This window comes from Centroberyx affinis, unplaced genomic scaffold (genome assembly GCF_046629955.1).
Source record: "Centroberyx affinis isolate AG114_WGS23_722 - 3 ecotype Tasmania unplaced genomic scaffold, CSIRO-AGI_Caff_v1 ptg001882l_1, whole genome shotgun sequence".
Classification (NCBI taxonomy): Eukaryota; Metazoa; Chordata; class Actinopteri; order Beryciformes; family Berycidae; genus Centroberyx; species Centroberyx affinis.
Window position 1 is genome coordinate 481,836 of NW_027280254.1, and position 15,723 is coordinate 497,558.

A 15,723-nucleotide genomic window follows, 5' to 3' on the forward strand; every position below is an offset into this window, starting at 1 on the left:
GCAGTGTGATTAGTCACCAGAGAGGGCCAGAGGGGGGTGGAGGGGGGCTGTAGAGAAGAGAGAGAGACTACAGGGAATATTGTCATGACACCCTGGAAGATGATACACAAACATCCTGCCATTCTCTCTGCTTGCCTCCATCTCTGTCTGACCTCACTTAGTGATGGGATGGATTCATTCTTATTCCCTGGTGGCTCCTGCTTAGCAGCCACATCCTGTTTGGGGTGGCTACAATGTATGTTTTTACCTGAAACAATTGTGGAAAAAAAATTAAGTCCCTGTTTGCAAAGAACCAAACATAAGGGCAATCACATCTCCCAAGATTAGAATGCAACACCGTATTTTTATCAATGTGTAGTGCTCTTTTTATTATGTTGTTGAAAAACTGATGGTGCTGTTAATTATTTTTAGGGACTTGGTAGGAATTTTTCTAATTGGAATTTATCTAATTATCATCTAAATTGTCTAAATCTAAGTTGTGATTATGCACCCATTAATTGTCCCTCCCTGTCTCTTTGTGTCGTCCAGGATAATAGAGTGCCAGGGCCTGCCTTTGATCAGTGGGCAGAACTGTGACCCCTTTGCCACCGTGTCACTCGTTGGACCTGCCAGGTAACTCTGCTAATGCCGTTCTGCAAAGGAAGCTTGCTGTTCCTAAGAACAAAGACAACTGATTGTTTTCCATGCATGTCTGTTACAAGGTGGGTTTAGGACGAGTTTCAGTATAGAAGCAGTTTGGTTGCTCCATTGACTTGCAACTTTATTCTTAACTACGCTAACAGGATGCTGCTGCCAATTTATCTGAATAAATGAATAGATAAGTAAGTAAGCAAGGTTTTTCCTTTACGCTCATTTAGCTGTGATGCCTCACCACAGCTGGAAAATTGCCCTCGACTAAAAAATTGTGAAAACGGTGAAAAAGTGAAAACAATAAACATTGTATTGATTAGCATCAAGGTTATTGTAGTAAACTAAAAATAAGACAAACACTAGGTGTTAAAAAACATTGTTAACTGAAACAAAAATAAAAACTAGGCTAAACTGAACTAAACCATGTTTACTTGTAAAACTTGTAAAAAAAAAAAAAAATGTAATTGACCCTTTTTCTAATTTTTATCTTTTTGTCTATGTGCAGGGAAAAAGAGTGAATTTTGAGCAAAGACAGACAACAAAGAAAAGTCCTGTTTGTGATTATTTTGAGCTGAATACTGTTGCATCTGCTAGTGCATTTCATTTGTGCACCATGAAACCAAGTGGGCCCAACTTCAGTTAGTTAGTTCAGGATGTTTTGAGAAATGTATGTAAATACACTTTAAATAGAATTTATGATTTCATGTTTATACACACAATACCTGTTGCAAAGGTATGTACCTTTTTTTTAATATGTTTTTAAAACCTTTAAAAAAAATATCACCCCAACCAAAAATGCTAAAAGTACACTGAATTAAAGCTAAACATTTGTAAAAAAAATAATAATAATAATAATAATTCATTAATTAATAAAAACTATTCTAAAACTACTAAACTCACACTGAAAACTGAATCTAAACTGAAATTGTAATGATAATCGAAAACTATATAAAAATAAATAGTAACAGAAAAATCTAAACTATAATTACTCTGCTCAATGCACACAAAAAATGCAATTATAGCTTAATTGTCTATTTATCCTGATGTCCAAAATGTAACTGTCCAAATAAGAGCCATTCTTATACCATAACACCCACTGGAACTGATCTTGTAATGGGCAGAAGAAAGAAGAAAACCTGGGTCCCGGAACCAAAATTACCCACACATCTTCAAAAACGTCTAGAGGAAATGCAAATAATATAACCTTAACATGAAACATATCTTGGTTATTGATCAATAGGAAAACCTTCTTAAAATACCAAACTCGGCTATAAATAGTTTCTGTGACTTGTCTCCTCAGGTCCGACCAGAAGAAAACGAAGGTAAAGAAGAAAACCAGCGACCCTCATTTTGAGGAGACCTTCTTCTTTGAGGTAAATTACGCATCTCTGTCACAGATTTGCACAAGCCTGCTGGGCATATAACTGCATTAGTTTGTTAAATTCATTGGAATAAAATAGCACAAAAAGCTGCTCACTATTTGCGAATAAGTAAGCCTGCTACAAGCCAGAACAGCCTTTAGGCAGTTTGCTGTGAAGCTACGGGGGCGGGCGGTGGAGAAGCCTGAATTGGTTGACGTGTTCATCCTCAGGTCACAAGGTCCAGCAGCTACTCGAAAAAGTCACATTTCCAAGTGGAGGAGGAGGACATTGAAAAACTAGAGATCAAGTAAGTTGTTTTCACTCCTGCTCTCTCTCTCTCTCTCACTCTCACTCTCTCTCTCTGTCTATCTATCTCCCGCTATAGTCTTGACAGAACAAAAACTCTTTCTTAACAACTAAAGGATCAAAAAGTGAATTTGGTGTGTTCTGACTACTGATGGAGAGCCTTGGTTTCTGGTTAAGGATATGTGGGGCTTCCGTCACAGTGGACTCATAGCTCACTGGGTAAGACTAGACAGATTCAAAGGTAAACACTCATGCATGGTTTTGAGGTTTGGATTTGAGGTGGTGTCATTGCACGAGTATTGTATTTGCTTTCATGCACCAAGCAGGTAAGCAACACTCAGGAGTGATTTTTTTTTTTTTTTTCATATATTGAGTTTGGGTGGTTATGCGGCCATGCTGTTCGATTTGATGCAGTTTGATTTATTTTAATGCTGTTTGTTTGTACTTAGTTCCCATCCTCTACCTTTTGCAGAGTTGATTTGTGGAACAATGGAAATCTGGCTCAGGATGTGTTTCTGGGGGAGACGCGGGTTTCTGTCAAGATCTTGCGGAGTGATCACATCCACAAGGCCTGGTAAGGATCTGTCTGTAATTATTAACATATATTATCTATTATTCATAATTTTTCTGTTGATCTAATGAATATATGTTTAAATTAATACAGCCAACAATATTGGTTTTGTCAAAAATTAAAACATCTTTTGCTTTTTGTGAGCTTGAGATTTCCCTGTTCACCTTGTGATTCAAGCACCTTGGTGAAACTGCCATACTGTCTTCATATATAGGCTACTACTGTACATGCAGTCAGAAATGCTCTCACACACACAGGCCTGTTGCGTTAACCTAAAGGCTTTCATCTGCTGACACGGCTGAAAATGAATAGGCTGTTGAAGAGATGAACAGGGCAGATAATGGGACCTGTGTTGCGCATGCCACTCCTCTCCCGTGTTTATTACACACCAAAAGCTGTCACTCTGACGTCATTGCCCAGTCACCTTCCTCTTAGCTTTTAGATCAGATTTCTGTTTTGGACTTCAGCCCAGAATTTCATCGCACAATTTATTTTGAGAAGGCACCAGGACATACTCTGCGTTGCTGTAAGTTTTCTGCGCTGTCAAAATGCGATTTGAAAATCCTGCTAGATTTCTCCATGTTCAGCAGTCGTTCCCTTGTGCTATGTGGATGTGCCCTAGCTGTGCGTCAGTGTAGGTGATATGGGATAATGCCAGATAGCAATCTGTTTTTACATGAGGGCTGTGAGTTGAGTGCGTGGGAGGCTGTTTGCATAGCGGCAGCACCTCATGTCCTGTGTTGAGGCTGGTGATCTTCCGTGCAACAGACATGCACACAGCTCGGCTTTATAAAATCAGCGGTGGCGATGTCTGTGTGCCATGATTACCGATCAAGCAGCTTATGGACAAACATAGCTGCAGCTTTTGAAGCACTGCAGAGTTCAACTCCACATTTGATGATGTTGTGTTCTGCTCCACCTGTTGGCTGTTAAGGAGATGTGCAGGCGGCAAAAATAGTAATGTGTGCAACCAAGTTCAAGTTCAACTTTATTATGATCCCAGAGGGCAACTGTTTCACAGGCCAAAAGCAACACAGCAGTAGACAACACAAAGAACAATACAAACGTTAAAAAAAGACATAATCAAACACACATCGCAGTGGGTTGTAGTCTAGGGTAAAGTAAAGTGCATTACAGTAAAGTATTACTACAGCAAAGTGCGAGTGCCTATCTATTTAACAAGCTAATAGCTGTTGGAACAAATGAGTGCTTGTGTCTCTTTGTTTTAATCCTCGGTACCTTGAAACGGGTACCTGAGGGGAGAGTCTGGAACTCTGAGTCTAGTGGGTGGTCAACATCAAGAAGGATGGCATGGGCTTTCTGCAGGGCTTGTCACTTGAATAATTCGGGCAGACCAGCCTGACTGACTCCTATAACCTTGCTGCAGTGCTTCACAATCCGGCTAAGAGTGTTTTTACTTTCACGCTTAGATTTCCGAACCAACAAATCATAGAAAAACACAATACTGACTGAATGAAAGATTTGTAAAACATGGTCATTAGTGTCTTGTCAACATTGAAAGACCTCAGTTTGCTCAAGCAAAACAAGCGTTGTTGACCATGCACATCTAAAAGTAATCAGGGATGATTCTCTCTCTCTCGCTTTCTTGGATTTAACAACTCCCTTTTGTTTTGAATGGGAACTCCTCTTTTTCTGCATTCTCTCCATTATTTCCTGCTTTTTTGTGTCGTCCTGATCACATCTAAAATTCTTAGCAAGGAATATGAAGTGTCTGGCAGCAGGAAAAAAAGGATCCGGACACTATGGTGAATTTTTTTCCAAGGAGCTTTTATGCTCGTAAATTAAAAAATCGAGGCACAAAGGAAACAAATTTAGGAGCCTGAATTTATTTTCATATACTACTAAAATGGTTGTGCTGTAGAAGCCGCATGATGCTCATTTCTTTCCAAAAGGAGCATTGATCCAGTATGAAGACCATGATGCACAGGCCACTTTGTTCATGACATCAGTTTTTTCCCATTTACCTATCCCTGTCTGTGCTGAAGGCAATATTGCCCACATCTATTGCCTCAATAAGTTGCTTATGTAGATTTTGCAGTGTATTTTTCCACAGCTGTTCAGAGAGTGTGTTGTTATTCCTTCACAGCACAATATCCAGAAGTTCATTTCAACCCAGCAGGGTCATCTTTTATTTCAGCCTGTAATTACTGGTACAGTTCGGTTTCAAAGGCTGTTTCAAGCCAGAAGGATCATCTGTCTCATTAGCTTATTGTTGCCTTAGACCAATAGCGAACATAGAAGTTATTTGGTGTAATGTTGTGAGCTATGTTTAATTGTAGGTACAAGGTGGTATAGATGAGTCTAGTTCTGATTAGTGCCGATAGTGGTGCGGATGTGTCTGTGGTTGTGGGGCACCAAAACTTACTGTTGAGCCTTCTGGAGGTGTTGTGCACCTAATTCAAAACCACATCAGTGATGGGAGGTGCCCGGCCTGCTCACCTTTTTCCTCTCACAGTCAAGCTTGGTTTCTATATAGGTAGTCTCCCAATATAGCACAAGGGATTGTAACATCAGATTCTGTGTGTTGGTAATGTAAGACATCCAAACTATAGTTTTGGCTCATTTCAATATGCTTCAGTGATGCTAAAAATTCACTTGTCCATCAGGCTGTCCTGCTGAGGGGTTCAGTTAAGCATGGTATTGTATAATATCTTCTTTCAGCACACTGAGCGGCAGTTTGTCACCCTGTGGTCTATAGGTATCTCCTCCAGCCCAAAGGGAATGGTAACAAGTCCAAGTCTGACGACCTGGGGTCACTGCGTTTGAAACTGACCTACATTGAGGACACAGTGCTGCCATCTGCCTGCTACGCACCACTCTGCAACCTGCTGCTCAAATCCCCAGATGTGAAGGTAACAACATAGCTAAAGGTAATGCCAAAATATAAGGGAAAACCTAAAGTAAATATGTGTACATTTCTAGTGCCAGACACAATCAAGGTGCCACGGTGCACTGAAGCTGTTCTGGCGCTCATGGAGGCCTAATGCTGTCAATAGACAGTTCATGTCGGTGTTTCCTTTATTTTGGCAATTGGCTGCCCCTCACACCTCAGTCCATCATCCACTGTCCATCTTTTCTAAAAGTTTATCCAAAGATTAAAATGGAATTCATCATTTACATATTATCTTCTCTTTCCATTGCTTTCTCTCCCCTTTCTTTCCCCTTCATTATCCCATCCATTTGTATATTTCTCTCTCCCCCTCACCTCGCGGTCTTTGTCTTTGCCTCCGTCAGCCCATCTCGGCGTCAGCAGCACACATCCTGGGGGACATCTTTAGAGAGCGATATGAGGCCATTCTGCCCGTGGTTCGGCTGCTGCTCCACCACAACCGCTTGGTGCCTTTTGTCTCTGCCGTGGCTGCCCTGGAGCTGGAGAACACGCAGTGAGTTCACACACACATGCACACATACACAGTGACGTGTACGCATGCATGTCCAGACACACAGACATACAAGTACACAGTGCAAGTACATGCATATGGTTGAATTACTATACTGTGCTTCCCCAACCTTAACTTTAGCGTTAACATCTAGGCTAAATGCTCTTAGATGAACATACACAATGAGGCATCATTTATTAGTATCGTCTCTATACTTGAAGTCAGAGAGTTCAAAACAAATTGAAAACTGTCAAATGTTGTTGAGTTAGGGAATGATCTGTGTATAATGTAGGTTGGAAAGAAATATAATTGTTATAAAGTGTGGTTGATCATAATATTCCTGTGTCCATACAGGGAGGCCAACACCATATTTCGTGGAAACTCACTGGCAACCCGCTGCATCGACGACATGATGAAGATTGTGGGCAAGAATTACCTTACCGCCACCCTGAAGACTGTACTAGATGAGGTATGAGCAACAAGGAAACATACACACATCCAGTATAGGAGCCAGGATGAGCATGAATCACTGAGGTTGATGTAGGAAACTGCACTCTAACAGCTGCCTTTTCACCACATAATGTGACAAACAAGCAGATGTTTCAGGTTGTCCTTTTTTTAATAAAGCACTGGGCAGTTTACTCACCCGTTCGTATTCTTAATATTGAGACTGTGGGAAATTTGCTTTTAGGTTAGCTTTTTGGATATTCAGGTAATTTCCTTTGTCTTACAGAATGATCGTGAAACTTTGAAACTCAGGTTCATCTACCCTTTCACTTCACCACAGAAAAATCTCTGAAAATGAAAACAATAATAACTGAATTCTGATTCTGAATGTCTGCAGTCCTGTGACTAATCATCTCCTGTTGTTGACATTCTGATTTCATGAGAATAGGGATAAATCTGCCACAGCCAACAAGACTCAGCCTTTGTTCATTTACACACTAATTGATTGGGCCTGGCTTAATCATTTGCTTTTGTCTTTTTAATCTTTCATAGATTTGTGAATCCAGCAAAACATGTGAGATTGACCCAATTAAGCTGAAAGAAGGTGACAACGTGGAGGCCAACAAGGTAACCTTCGTCTGTCTCCTGTATCAGTGAGGTTTCTTGTTTTTAGACTAAGGATCCACAGATGGACGTAGATTTGTTTCTAGTTTAACCCTCCATGACAAGATAGAATGTGTTTTAATGAGTCCTGGTTCCCCAGGGTGAGACTAAATTCACCCAGTTTGGTCTGATGCTGATTAAGTTTTTAGAGTTTCCTTTTGTAGAGGAATGGGATTCTATGCAACATGTACTGTGTGTGTTGTTGAAAAACTTGAATAGCAGTCATAGGATCAGATTAAGGCTTGGTGATTGGGCTGTGTCATGCATGTCAGTTCCTCAGATAAGATAGGAGCTATGCAGTGAAAGTTTTTCCTATCCAGACTTGAGATGTGCAAGTGCTCAACTCTCAGCCAGAATTCTCAAGTTCACTGTTGGCAGTGCCTGCCACCTGGGATGCCAGGCTTTTGTCATCAGTTTTTGGGGATTGTTTTTTTTTTGCCTTTTTTGTTTGATATGTCCACTTTAATTCCTTTTAACTCACCAAGAATAGTCAAGAATGCAGGCTGCATAAATAATAAAATAAATTATTAAATTGATGCCATGTAAAAAGTCCACTAAGCTGCTCATAGGCCTGTTAAGCCCATTTGCGACTGCAGTTTGGCTGGACTGCCATTGGAATATGAATGATGTGAAAGGATGAGTAGCCCGTTTCATCTTTGCCAGAAATTTAAATTATGTGTGTTTTCTTCATTATATGTGTGTTTTCTTCATTTTTTATACAGAGAGAGAGAGAGAGAGAGGGAGAAAGAGAGAGAGATCAAAGGAATGAATGAGAAATTGGCTGAGATTTTAATTTGCTTATTTATATCGACAACTTGTTTTAGATTAGGGCCTACTGTAACTGAGATGTATTGTATTGTGCCTTTCTTCACAATACCATACTGTGTTTGCTAGAGTTATTGTACCGCCACTTAAGAGCACATATCAGGAATCCAAAAAACAACTTAAGTTGCAAGTCTGAATCAGGGGAAACCTACCCCACGCTCACAGCTGCCCAAACATAAATCTGAGGTCTGAAGACTATCGTGTGCAGCTGGTTATGAAGACATACGCAGACATGACTGAACTCTGACTCACAGCCTTAGTGGTTAGGGTTGAGGTTAGGATTGAGAATCAGGTAATAAACAAATAGATTAATGGAATTCTCTCACAAATAGTCATACAAATGTTTGCTGTTCTCCCTGCAGGAGAACCTTCAAGGCTATGTCCAGAAAGTCTTCTCCTCCATCACTCAGTCCAGTGCCAACTGTCCCCCGCTGATGTGTGATGTCTTCAGGGCACTGAGACACATGGCCTCCAAACGCTTCCCAGGTGAATGATAGAGCCAGTAAAAGAGGCTGCTGTGGTGTCACCACACTGTTGGACCAACCGCTGGACCAGCACTGGGACCAGGGGAATTGTGATTCCAACATTAAGGAAAATTTCAGAAAAGCTTTTCCTTGTGCCTAGAGGAGAGTTAAAATAAACAAGCGAGGACAGCATTGTCACAGGAGCCTGGAACTAGGTGTACAGTACTTGTTCAGTGGCTTGTTTTACCCACACAATGAAAAAATAGCCTAAAAAATGAATTAAATGAGTCCATGTTGTAAGCAATTGGTTATGCTGATCAAACTGCCAAACCTATAGAGGAGCTGCATGTTGTAGTAAATAATGTCCACCATAAGGTGGTGCCACACCTCACTATCAACAGGAGTTGCATTTGAGATTTCTAAAGGGTTTTTAATTATATATTTTTCACATTTTAAATGCAAGTTAGAAATGTTTATTAAGATTAATTGTCCACTGGAATGTTTAAAGGCCATCCCCAGTGTGGTACACTAGGCTTTATCCTGAGATGTCCTTATTGATCATATAAACTTGATTGAAATGAGTATGATGCCTCAGAATCCAGTGGATCATGTTCAGTTCTGACTATGTTGTTTCTCTCTCCCTCCACAGCCGATCCACACGTGCAGTACTCAGCTGTCAGCAGCTTTGTGTTCCTGCGGTTCTTTGCTGTCGCTGTTCTTTCTCCGCACTCCTTCCAACTCCGTTCCCATCATCCTGTAAGTGCTTCACCCTGCCGTCATGATTGAAGGTGTCTTTTAGTCAAGTAGAATGTTTGGATTATTGAAATGCATTAAAACATCAAACAGAAACCATGAAAATGGTAACTTTGTTGTGCATAAGATATCTTTCCAAACTCTGACACATTACCCTCTCTTTCTAGTAAGATTTTCATCTGGGGGGTGGCTAAAATCAGAAGTTTCTTAATAAATTCAGCAGGGAGATGAGTGTACAGGTTGTGGGTTTAGCAGCATATACTAGCTCAGAAAAGGTAGCCAGTGTAATAGTCTCAAATTTAGGAAATATGTTTGAGGCCTCTTGACGAGTGTAAATGGACTTTCCATAGAGCAGTTAGCACCATTTTGAGGTCCCTAATTAAATCATTTGCCATGAAAGAAGAGCTAGATATTGGGACATGGTTTACAGGTGATTTTTGACAAGTGCCAATTATGCTCAAGTTGTGTGAATGTCATCTGTAAACCAAGGTAAACCTGCCTCTTCAGGCTCCTCGTAGTTAGAGGTGTTTCAGTCTAGATTAATTTTTTTGAGGATAAGTTGAATTGGATGGGTGCAAAATGCTTGGGGCTTGCCATACGGGACCAGAAAGTTCAGAAAATCACCACAACGCATTTGGAAGTCATTTCAGTGTACTTTTTTTTATAGATGTATTTATAGTTTTATAGATGTATGACTTCTATTCGAATTGTCCCATGCACTACGCTTCAACTGTCTGGTACTCTATACAGGTTAAAACAAATGAAAATTTCATTTATTCTTGACAAAATAATTATTTGCAAATGCTATTTGGCCCACATGCCATCTGTATAGTCCGTTCCCAAGATATTTTCTTGATGATCTACAAAGACCTTTTAAATCAGCATTTTAGACTGTGGCACCATAACTAACCATGGAATTAATACAGACCAAATTCATGAGACATGTGGCCTATACATTGTTGTCATTGCACTGTTTTTTTATTGCAGGATCCTGAGATTATCCGCACACTCACTCTCATCTCTAAAACCATCCAGACTCTAGGCAGCTGGGGCAGTTTGTCCAAAAAGCTGGTAAGATCAACAGTACATGTATAACAATACTATGAAGATATATGCTCAACTAATTAGAGCAAAGGGATAACCTTATGAGCTCAGAAATATTATCAAATGCAGCGTTTTAACAGCTTTCACATGTTGAATTAAGTCTTTATTTTCTCTCTCTTCAGTCAAGTTTCAAAGAAACCTACATGTATGACTTCTTCAAATCATTCCAAGAAGACAAGTGTATTGAAAAAGTTAAAAAGGTGTGTATATATCTTTTTTTTTTTTTTGAATGGATGGTACTCAAAGCACACAATAGCATGTGAATGTTTGTTTATTTTTCATTTGTCATTTCTAATGGTTTCCCTGTCAATTCTATATCCAGTTTCTTGATGAGATCTCCTCGAACGTCAGCAAGGAGTCCAGTGGGGTGGAGGACGCCGTGGTTCTCAAGGAGGGGTGAGTGGCTCCAAGATCAAAGGGGAGACGAGACAAAGAGTGAAGTTTAAAGTCTGCATAGCCTTGATGAATGATAATACAGGTGTTTTTTTTGTTGTTGTTGTTGTTTCTATTTTTATGTGCCAATCGTCTAGATTGGCCCTCTCCTGTGCATTATTCCTGGTGGAGTCTGCACACAGTCAGTGTAGTTGTAGATATCAGGGCTTGTTTCTCTCTCTCTTCAGAAGAAGCCATTAGCTGCCATTTATTTTGTACAGTATGAAAGACAGCTTCCGCAGACTTGACTATTTCCCAAGCTAGGTAATGTTAACATGAAGCCTTAATTTGTTTTTGTTAAAGTTTCTCTGTTGTATCATTATTTCATTGTGCCCCAGTTGAGTGTTTTCACACTGTGCTGCATTACGTTACGCTCCACTTACTTTCAAATGACACCCATAGGAAGCAATGGAAGTCTCCGCCAGGAAATAATCCCTCAAAACATGATCCCTCGACATGAAGCAGTACTCGCCTTTAACATCCTTTAATTAGGACCAGCTGTGAGTCAAATATGAATCACCATCTACTCAATCAATTTGAGGAGGTGTTTGATAATGCTTGGATTCAAGCCAGGCAGGGACTGCCATTTTGAAACAGTCAAATTGGCCATTGTGCCAGGCAATATTGTAATTTAATTGTTTCTGAAATTTGAGTGTCCCAATGTAACGACAGTCATGGCTCAGCGATCAGCCTTGGAACATAACTTTTATCTCAAGTCAGTAACATGTACAGTACATCTTATGTCCACCTGGATGTTTTTTATTCAAACATCAAAGGAACAGAAGAGCACTGATGTGAGTTAAATTACTCTGGTCCTGTTTATTTTGTTTACTTGCTCAGCCTTTGAATCCTTGTCGTGTGTGTCTCCATAGGGAAGTGCAGAAACGAGCCCAGGGGAGGAAACGCATTGGCAAGAGAAACTTCAAGAAGAGGTGGCTCAGGGTGACCAACAGGGAGCTTTCCTACCACAAACACAAAGGTAAGTTCACTCTCTGTTGGCTCATACCGTTCTCATTCCAGAATACATTTTCCATCTGTTGTTGGATAACGTGTCTGAAGTCCAAGTTGGAGATAGCAGAGAACAAGGAGGACCAAAAGAAAACTTAAGATACATACATACAAGTTGTCTTACATCCATTTCTCAGAAACTGTGTGCATTCCATCCAAGACAGTGACTGCGTTTAGTAACAACAAGCCATGGTTCAACAGAGAGGTTAAAATGTTATGTAGGAAGAAAAACAATGCTTTCAAGAGCGGTGATAGAGAACTCTACAAATCCACACAATATGAATTTGAGCGGGCAGTGCGGAAGGCTAAGGCCAATTACAAAGGCAAGCTGGAGGACAAGCTCCAGGATAAGAACAGCAGAGGTGTGTGGCAGGGACTACAGCAAATAACCAACTGTAAGGCCAAACACTCAGCCTGTAATGATGACCCCAAGCTTCCTAATGAACTTAATGAATTTTATTGTCGTTTTGATAAAACCTCAACCCGCCAACAGAGTATGCCTACAGTGGAAGCCCCCCTAAGTCCACCTTTTGTGATTGGGGAACATGAGGTCAGGTGTCTGCTGCGCAATCAGAACAGCAGGAAAGCGGCAGGCCCTGACCTTGTGTCCTCAGCAACTTTAAAATGGTGTGCTGCTGAACTTGCTTCTGTTTTGACTTGTATTTTTAACTGGTCTATCAACCAGTGTAAAGTACCAGCATGCTTTAAATCTGCAGTAATAATTCCTATGCCTAAGAAGCCCATTGTTAGCTGTTTAAATGACTACAGGCCCGTTATGAAAGTGTTTGAGCGTATAGTATGTAAACATCTGTCCAGTGCTGTGCTGGATCCCAACTAGTTTGCATACAGGGCCAATAGGTCGGTGGATGATGCTGTATCTCCCTGTCTTCACTCCATCTTGCAGCATCTAGAGGCACCTGCCACTCAAGCACACACGCTTGAGTACTGTTCATCGACTATAGCTCAGCTTTTAATACAATCGTACCTACAAGGCTATATAATAAAACTTCTGCAGCTAGGTTTACATCAGTCTCTATGTCTCTGGGCCTTGGACCTCTTACTGGGCAGAACACAGGTTGTCAAATTCAACAATAGATTTTCAAACTCATTGACCCTTAGCACAGGTGCCCCCCAGGGGTGTGTCCTCTCACCTCTGCTCTACTCATTCTACACCAATGACTGTATCTCACACTCTGACACAGTTTGCTGATGATGCAACACTGGTGGGACTGATTTCCTGTAATGATGAGACAGCTTATCGGTATGAGGTCTCCTCATTCCGATAATCTGGAACTGAACATCAACAAAACTAAAGAACTTGAGAGTGGAAATGGGAAGATAACTTCACCAACATCCAGAAGAAAGCTCACCAAATACCATTCTTTTTAAGATGGCTAAGGAAATTTGGAGTGTCAAGGGTTGCAATGTTACAGTTCTACAGAGCGGTAATAGAAAGTGTGCTCACCTTCTCAATAACTGTATGGTATGGCAATTCTACAGCCCATGAGAAAAAACTGCTGGACAGAGTCATGCGCACAGCTTCAAAAATAATTGGCTGTGAACTCCCCACCATTTCTGAACTATACCACATCTGCATTCAGCAGAAAGGTTTTAAAATCTTAAAGGACTCCTCACACCCGGCAAACCCTCTATTCAATCATCTCCCTTCGGGTAAAAGACTCCGCAGTATTAAGACCAGAACATCTCGCTTCCATAATAGCATTTACCCTGAAGCAATCCACATCCTAAATGCTTCACTGGTTCTATAAACAAGCACATGCACTTTATTTTGTCACTTTAAGGGCATGGGCCATATAAAGTTGCACTAATTGTATTTATTGTATTGTAATTGTGGCAGTGTGTTTTCTGTGGACACTTCTTGTGTGTACTGTGTGATTATATGTTTTGCTGTTGTGGAGTGCACCGAAACAAATTCCAAATCAACTGTAAGGTTGATATGGCAATAAATTATTAATCTTGAGTATTTGTCTTGTCCATACTTGGTAACAATCTTGATGTGAAAACATTGGTTCAAATAACTTGGCATACATTTATATTTAATGTAACTTTTGTTGTTAAACTGTTTATTGTTACATAGTTTCAGCTAAGCAATCCGACTGCTGAAAGACATGCTCAAATCATGCTGATATTACCATAATATACTTGAAGCATAGCTAGCCTTGCTTTATTGGCTGCTATGCTCTTATGGTAACCATAACCAATGGGGCAGTTGGCAATCTTTCTCATTTCCATCTGGGTTTTTTTCCCGGGGGGGGGGGGTTGTTATGGTGTAGCCAGTAAAGAATGGCTTCTCCGGTATTCTCGCTACACTGGAGACACCTGCCAGTGCTGGAATGATCCTTGACATTTTAGCTGCTATGTTGGCTTTCCTTGACCTCACTATTAGTGGTTTATGAGTCAGATCTCAGAAATGTGGGTCATGCAAAAAGTGTGTGTGCATGCGTACGATGCAGCCCCGTCCTGCTACCAGTGCATCCTCCATGGAGCAGGAGGAGCAGGTCACAATCAGGACCAGCATTTATCAAACTTCTAATTATGGGAGTACTACAGTACTTATAAATCATTGGTCAACTTATACAAACTTGCAAAATTGTAAATCAGGTTGCAAACTACTCACCCCCTTGCCAGTCTCTGTGCTTCAGTGCAAGAATTTACTGAAGCACAGAGACGGTGACAAAGATAAGAAGTGAAATGATAAATGTTTGGGGCTGACGATGATGAATTACTAGTCATACAGAAAATAATTGGTGGTCATTAAACTTTGGTGGGGGCTTTTGTCCTGGCCCTGCCCCATCTTGGCCATGGTCATCAAATTTGGGCTGAGACGGACAGAAACTTTTATTAGCAAACTAAACATTTGAAATATTCCACAAATATTCTTTAAAACAAGAATACATAAACTTAAATATGCGGCAACCAAACTGGCCTCTTATAGTCAAAATTCCTCCACTGTGGATGTCAAGATGGGTGACAAAAATTGTAAGTTTCAAGACCGATGGAACCTGGTGTGAGGCTCAGATCATGTGCTCAGTCTATATTATAAAAGAGGTACGCTTACAGCACCCCATTTTGCTTTTTGGACCCTGAAATCATCCATTGCTTTCCTCTTTAAAACACTTGTAACAATGAAGCAAGATGTTGCCAATTGTATAAATAGCCCTGGTCAAATATGTATTCCACAAAAGGGGAACAGGAAATCAGTCCTGTGGGCCGGACTGGTCTTAAACATCTGGAAAACAAACATTTTGACTGGAAAAATATGATTAATTTATTGTTCTTGAACATACACCTAACAGCATGCCTTCTGCTTTCCAGGGAAAGAGGCCCTCTGCACCATCAATGTCAAAAATATCCGGGCAGTGGAGAAACTGGATGAAAGTGCCTTTAACCGCAAAAATGTAAGCCAGTCCCTCCCCACACACCTAGTCATCACTTCATAAGTAGGGCCTCCTTGCAATGGAGACTTGGGTCTCAGTGGGGATCCTCCTGTTAAAATACACAAATCATGACTTATTGTATCGGTTGTCCCTTGATGGTGTGTTGACCCTGTACGAAATGAATGTGAGTGGGTTTCTTAGCCTGGACTTTACCACAGGGCCTAACCTATTTATTTATTATGTCACTAAATTTCTCCACATTTCTGCTGTGGAAAAGTAGATATTGAAGGATTTATAGGCCCAAAGGGCATAGATGTGTTGATGTGTTGTCAGTGACCCTGGGATAGCATTCCTTCACTG

General features: G+C 40.6%; 1 protein-coding gene across 1 annotated transcript in view; it reads left to right on the top strand.

Annotated features, from left to right (window-relative positions):
* The window catches only part of rasa2 (RAS p21 protein activator 2), a 36,604-nt gene that overhangs the window by 14,928 nt on the left and 5,953 nt on the right, over positions 1 to 15,723 (top strand). The window contains exons 6-20 of the mRNA XM_071530109.1: positions 529 to 612; positions 1,931 to 2,003; positions 2,222 to 2,298; positions 2,770 to 2,871; positions 5,588 to 5,741; positions 6,124 to 6,272; positions 6,624 to 6,738; positions 7,269 to 7,343; positions 8,567 to 8,690; positions 9,318 to 9,424; positions 10,409 to 10,492; positions 10,648 to 10,725; positions 10,848 to 10,921; positions 11,830 to 11,936; positions 15,302 to 15,384. Of these exons, the coding sequence (XP_071386210.1) occupies positions 529 to 612; positions 1,931 to 2,003; positions 2,222 to 2,298; positions 2,770 to 2,871; positions 5,588 to 5,741; positions 6,124 to 6,272; positions 6,624 to 6,738; positions 7,269 to 7,343; positions 8,567 to 8,690; positions 9,318 to 9,424; positions 10,409 to 10,492; positions 10,648 to 10,725; positions 10,848 to 10,921; positions 11,830 to 11,936; positions 15,302 to 15,384 (1,486 nt within the window). The remainder of the gene's footprint in view (positions 1 to 528; positions 613 to 1,930; positions 2,004 to 2,221; positions 2,299 to 2,769; positions 2,872 to 5,587; positions 5,742 to 6,123; positions 6,273 to 6,623; positions 6,739 to 7,268; positions 7,344 to 8,566; positions 8,691 to 9,317; positions 9,425 to 10,408; positions 10,493 to 10,647; positions 10,726 to 10,847; positions 10,922 to 11,829; positions 11,937 to 15,301; positions 15,385 to 15,723) is intronic.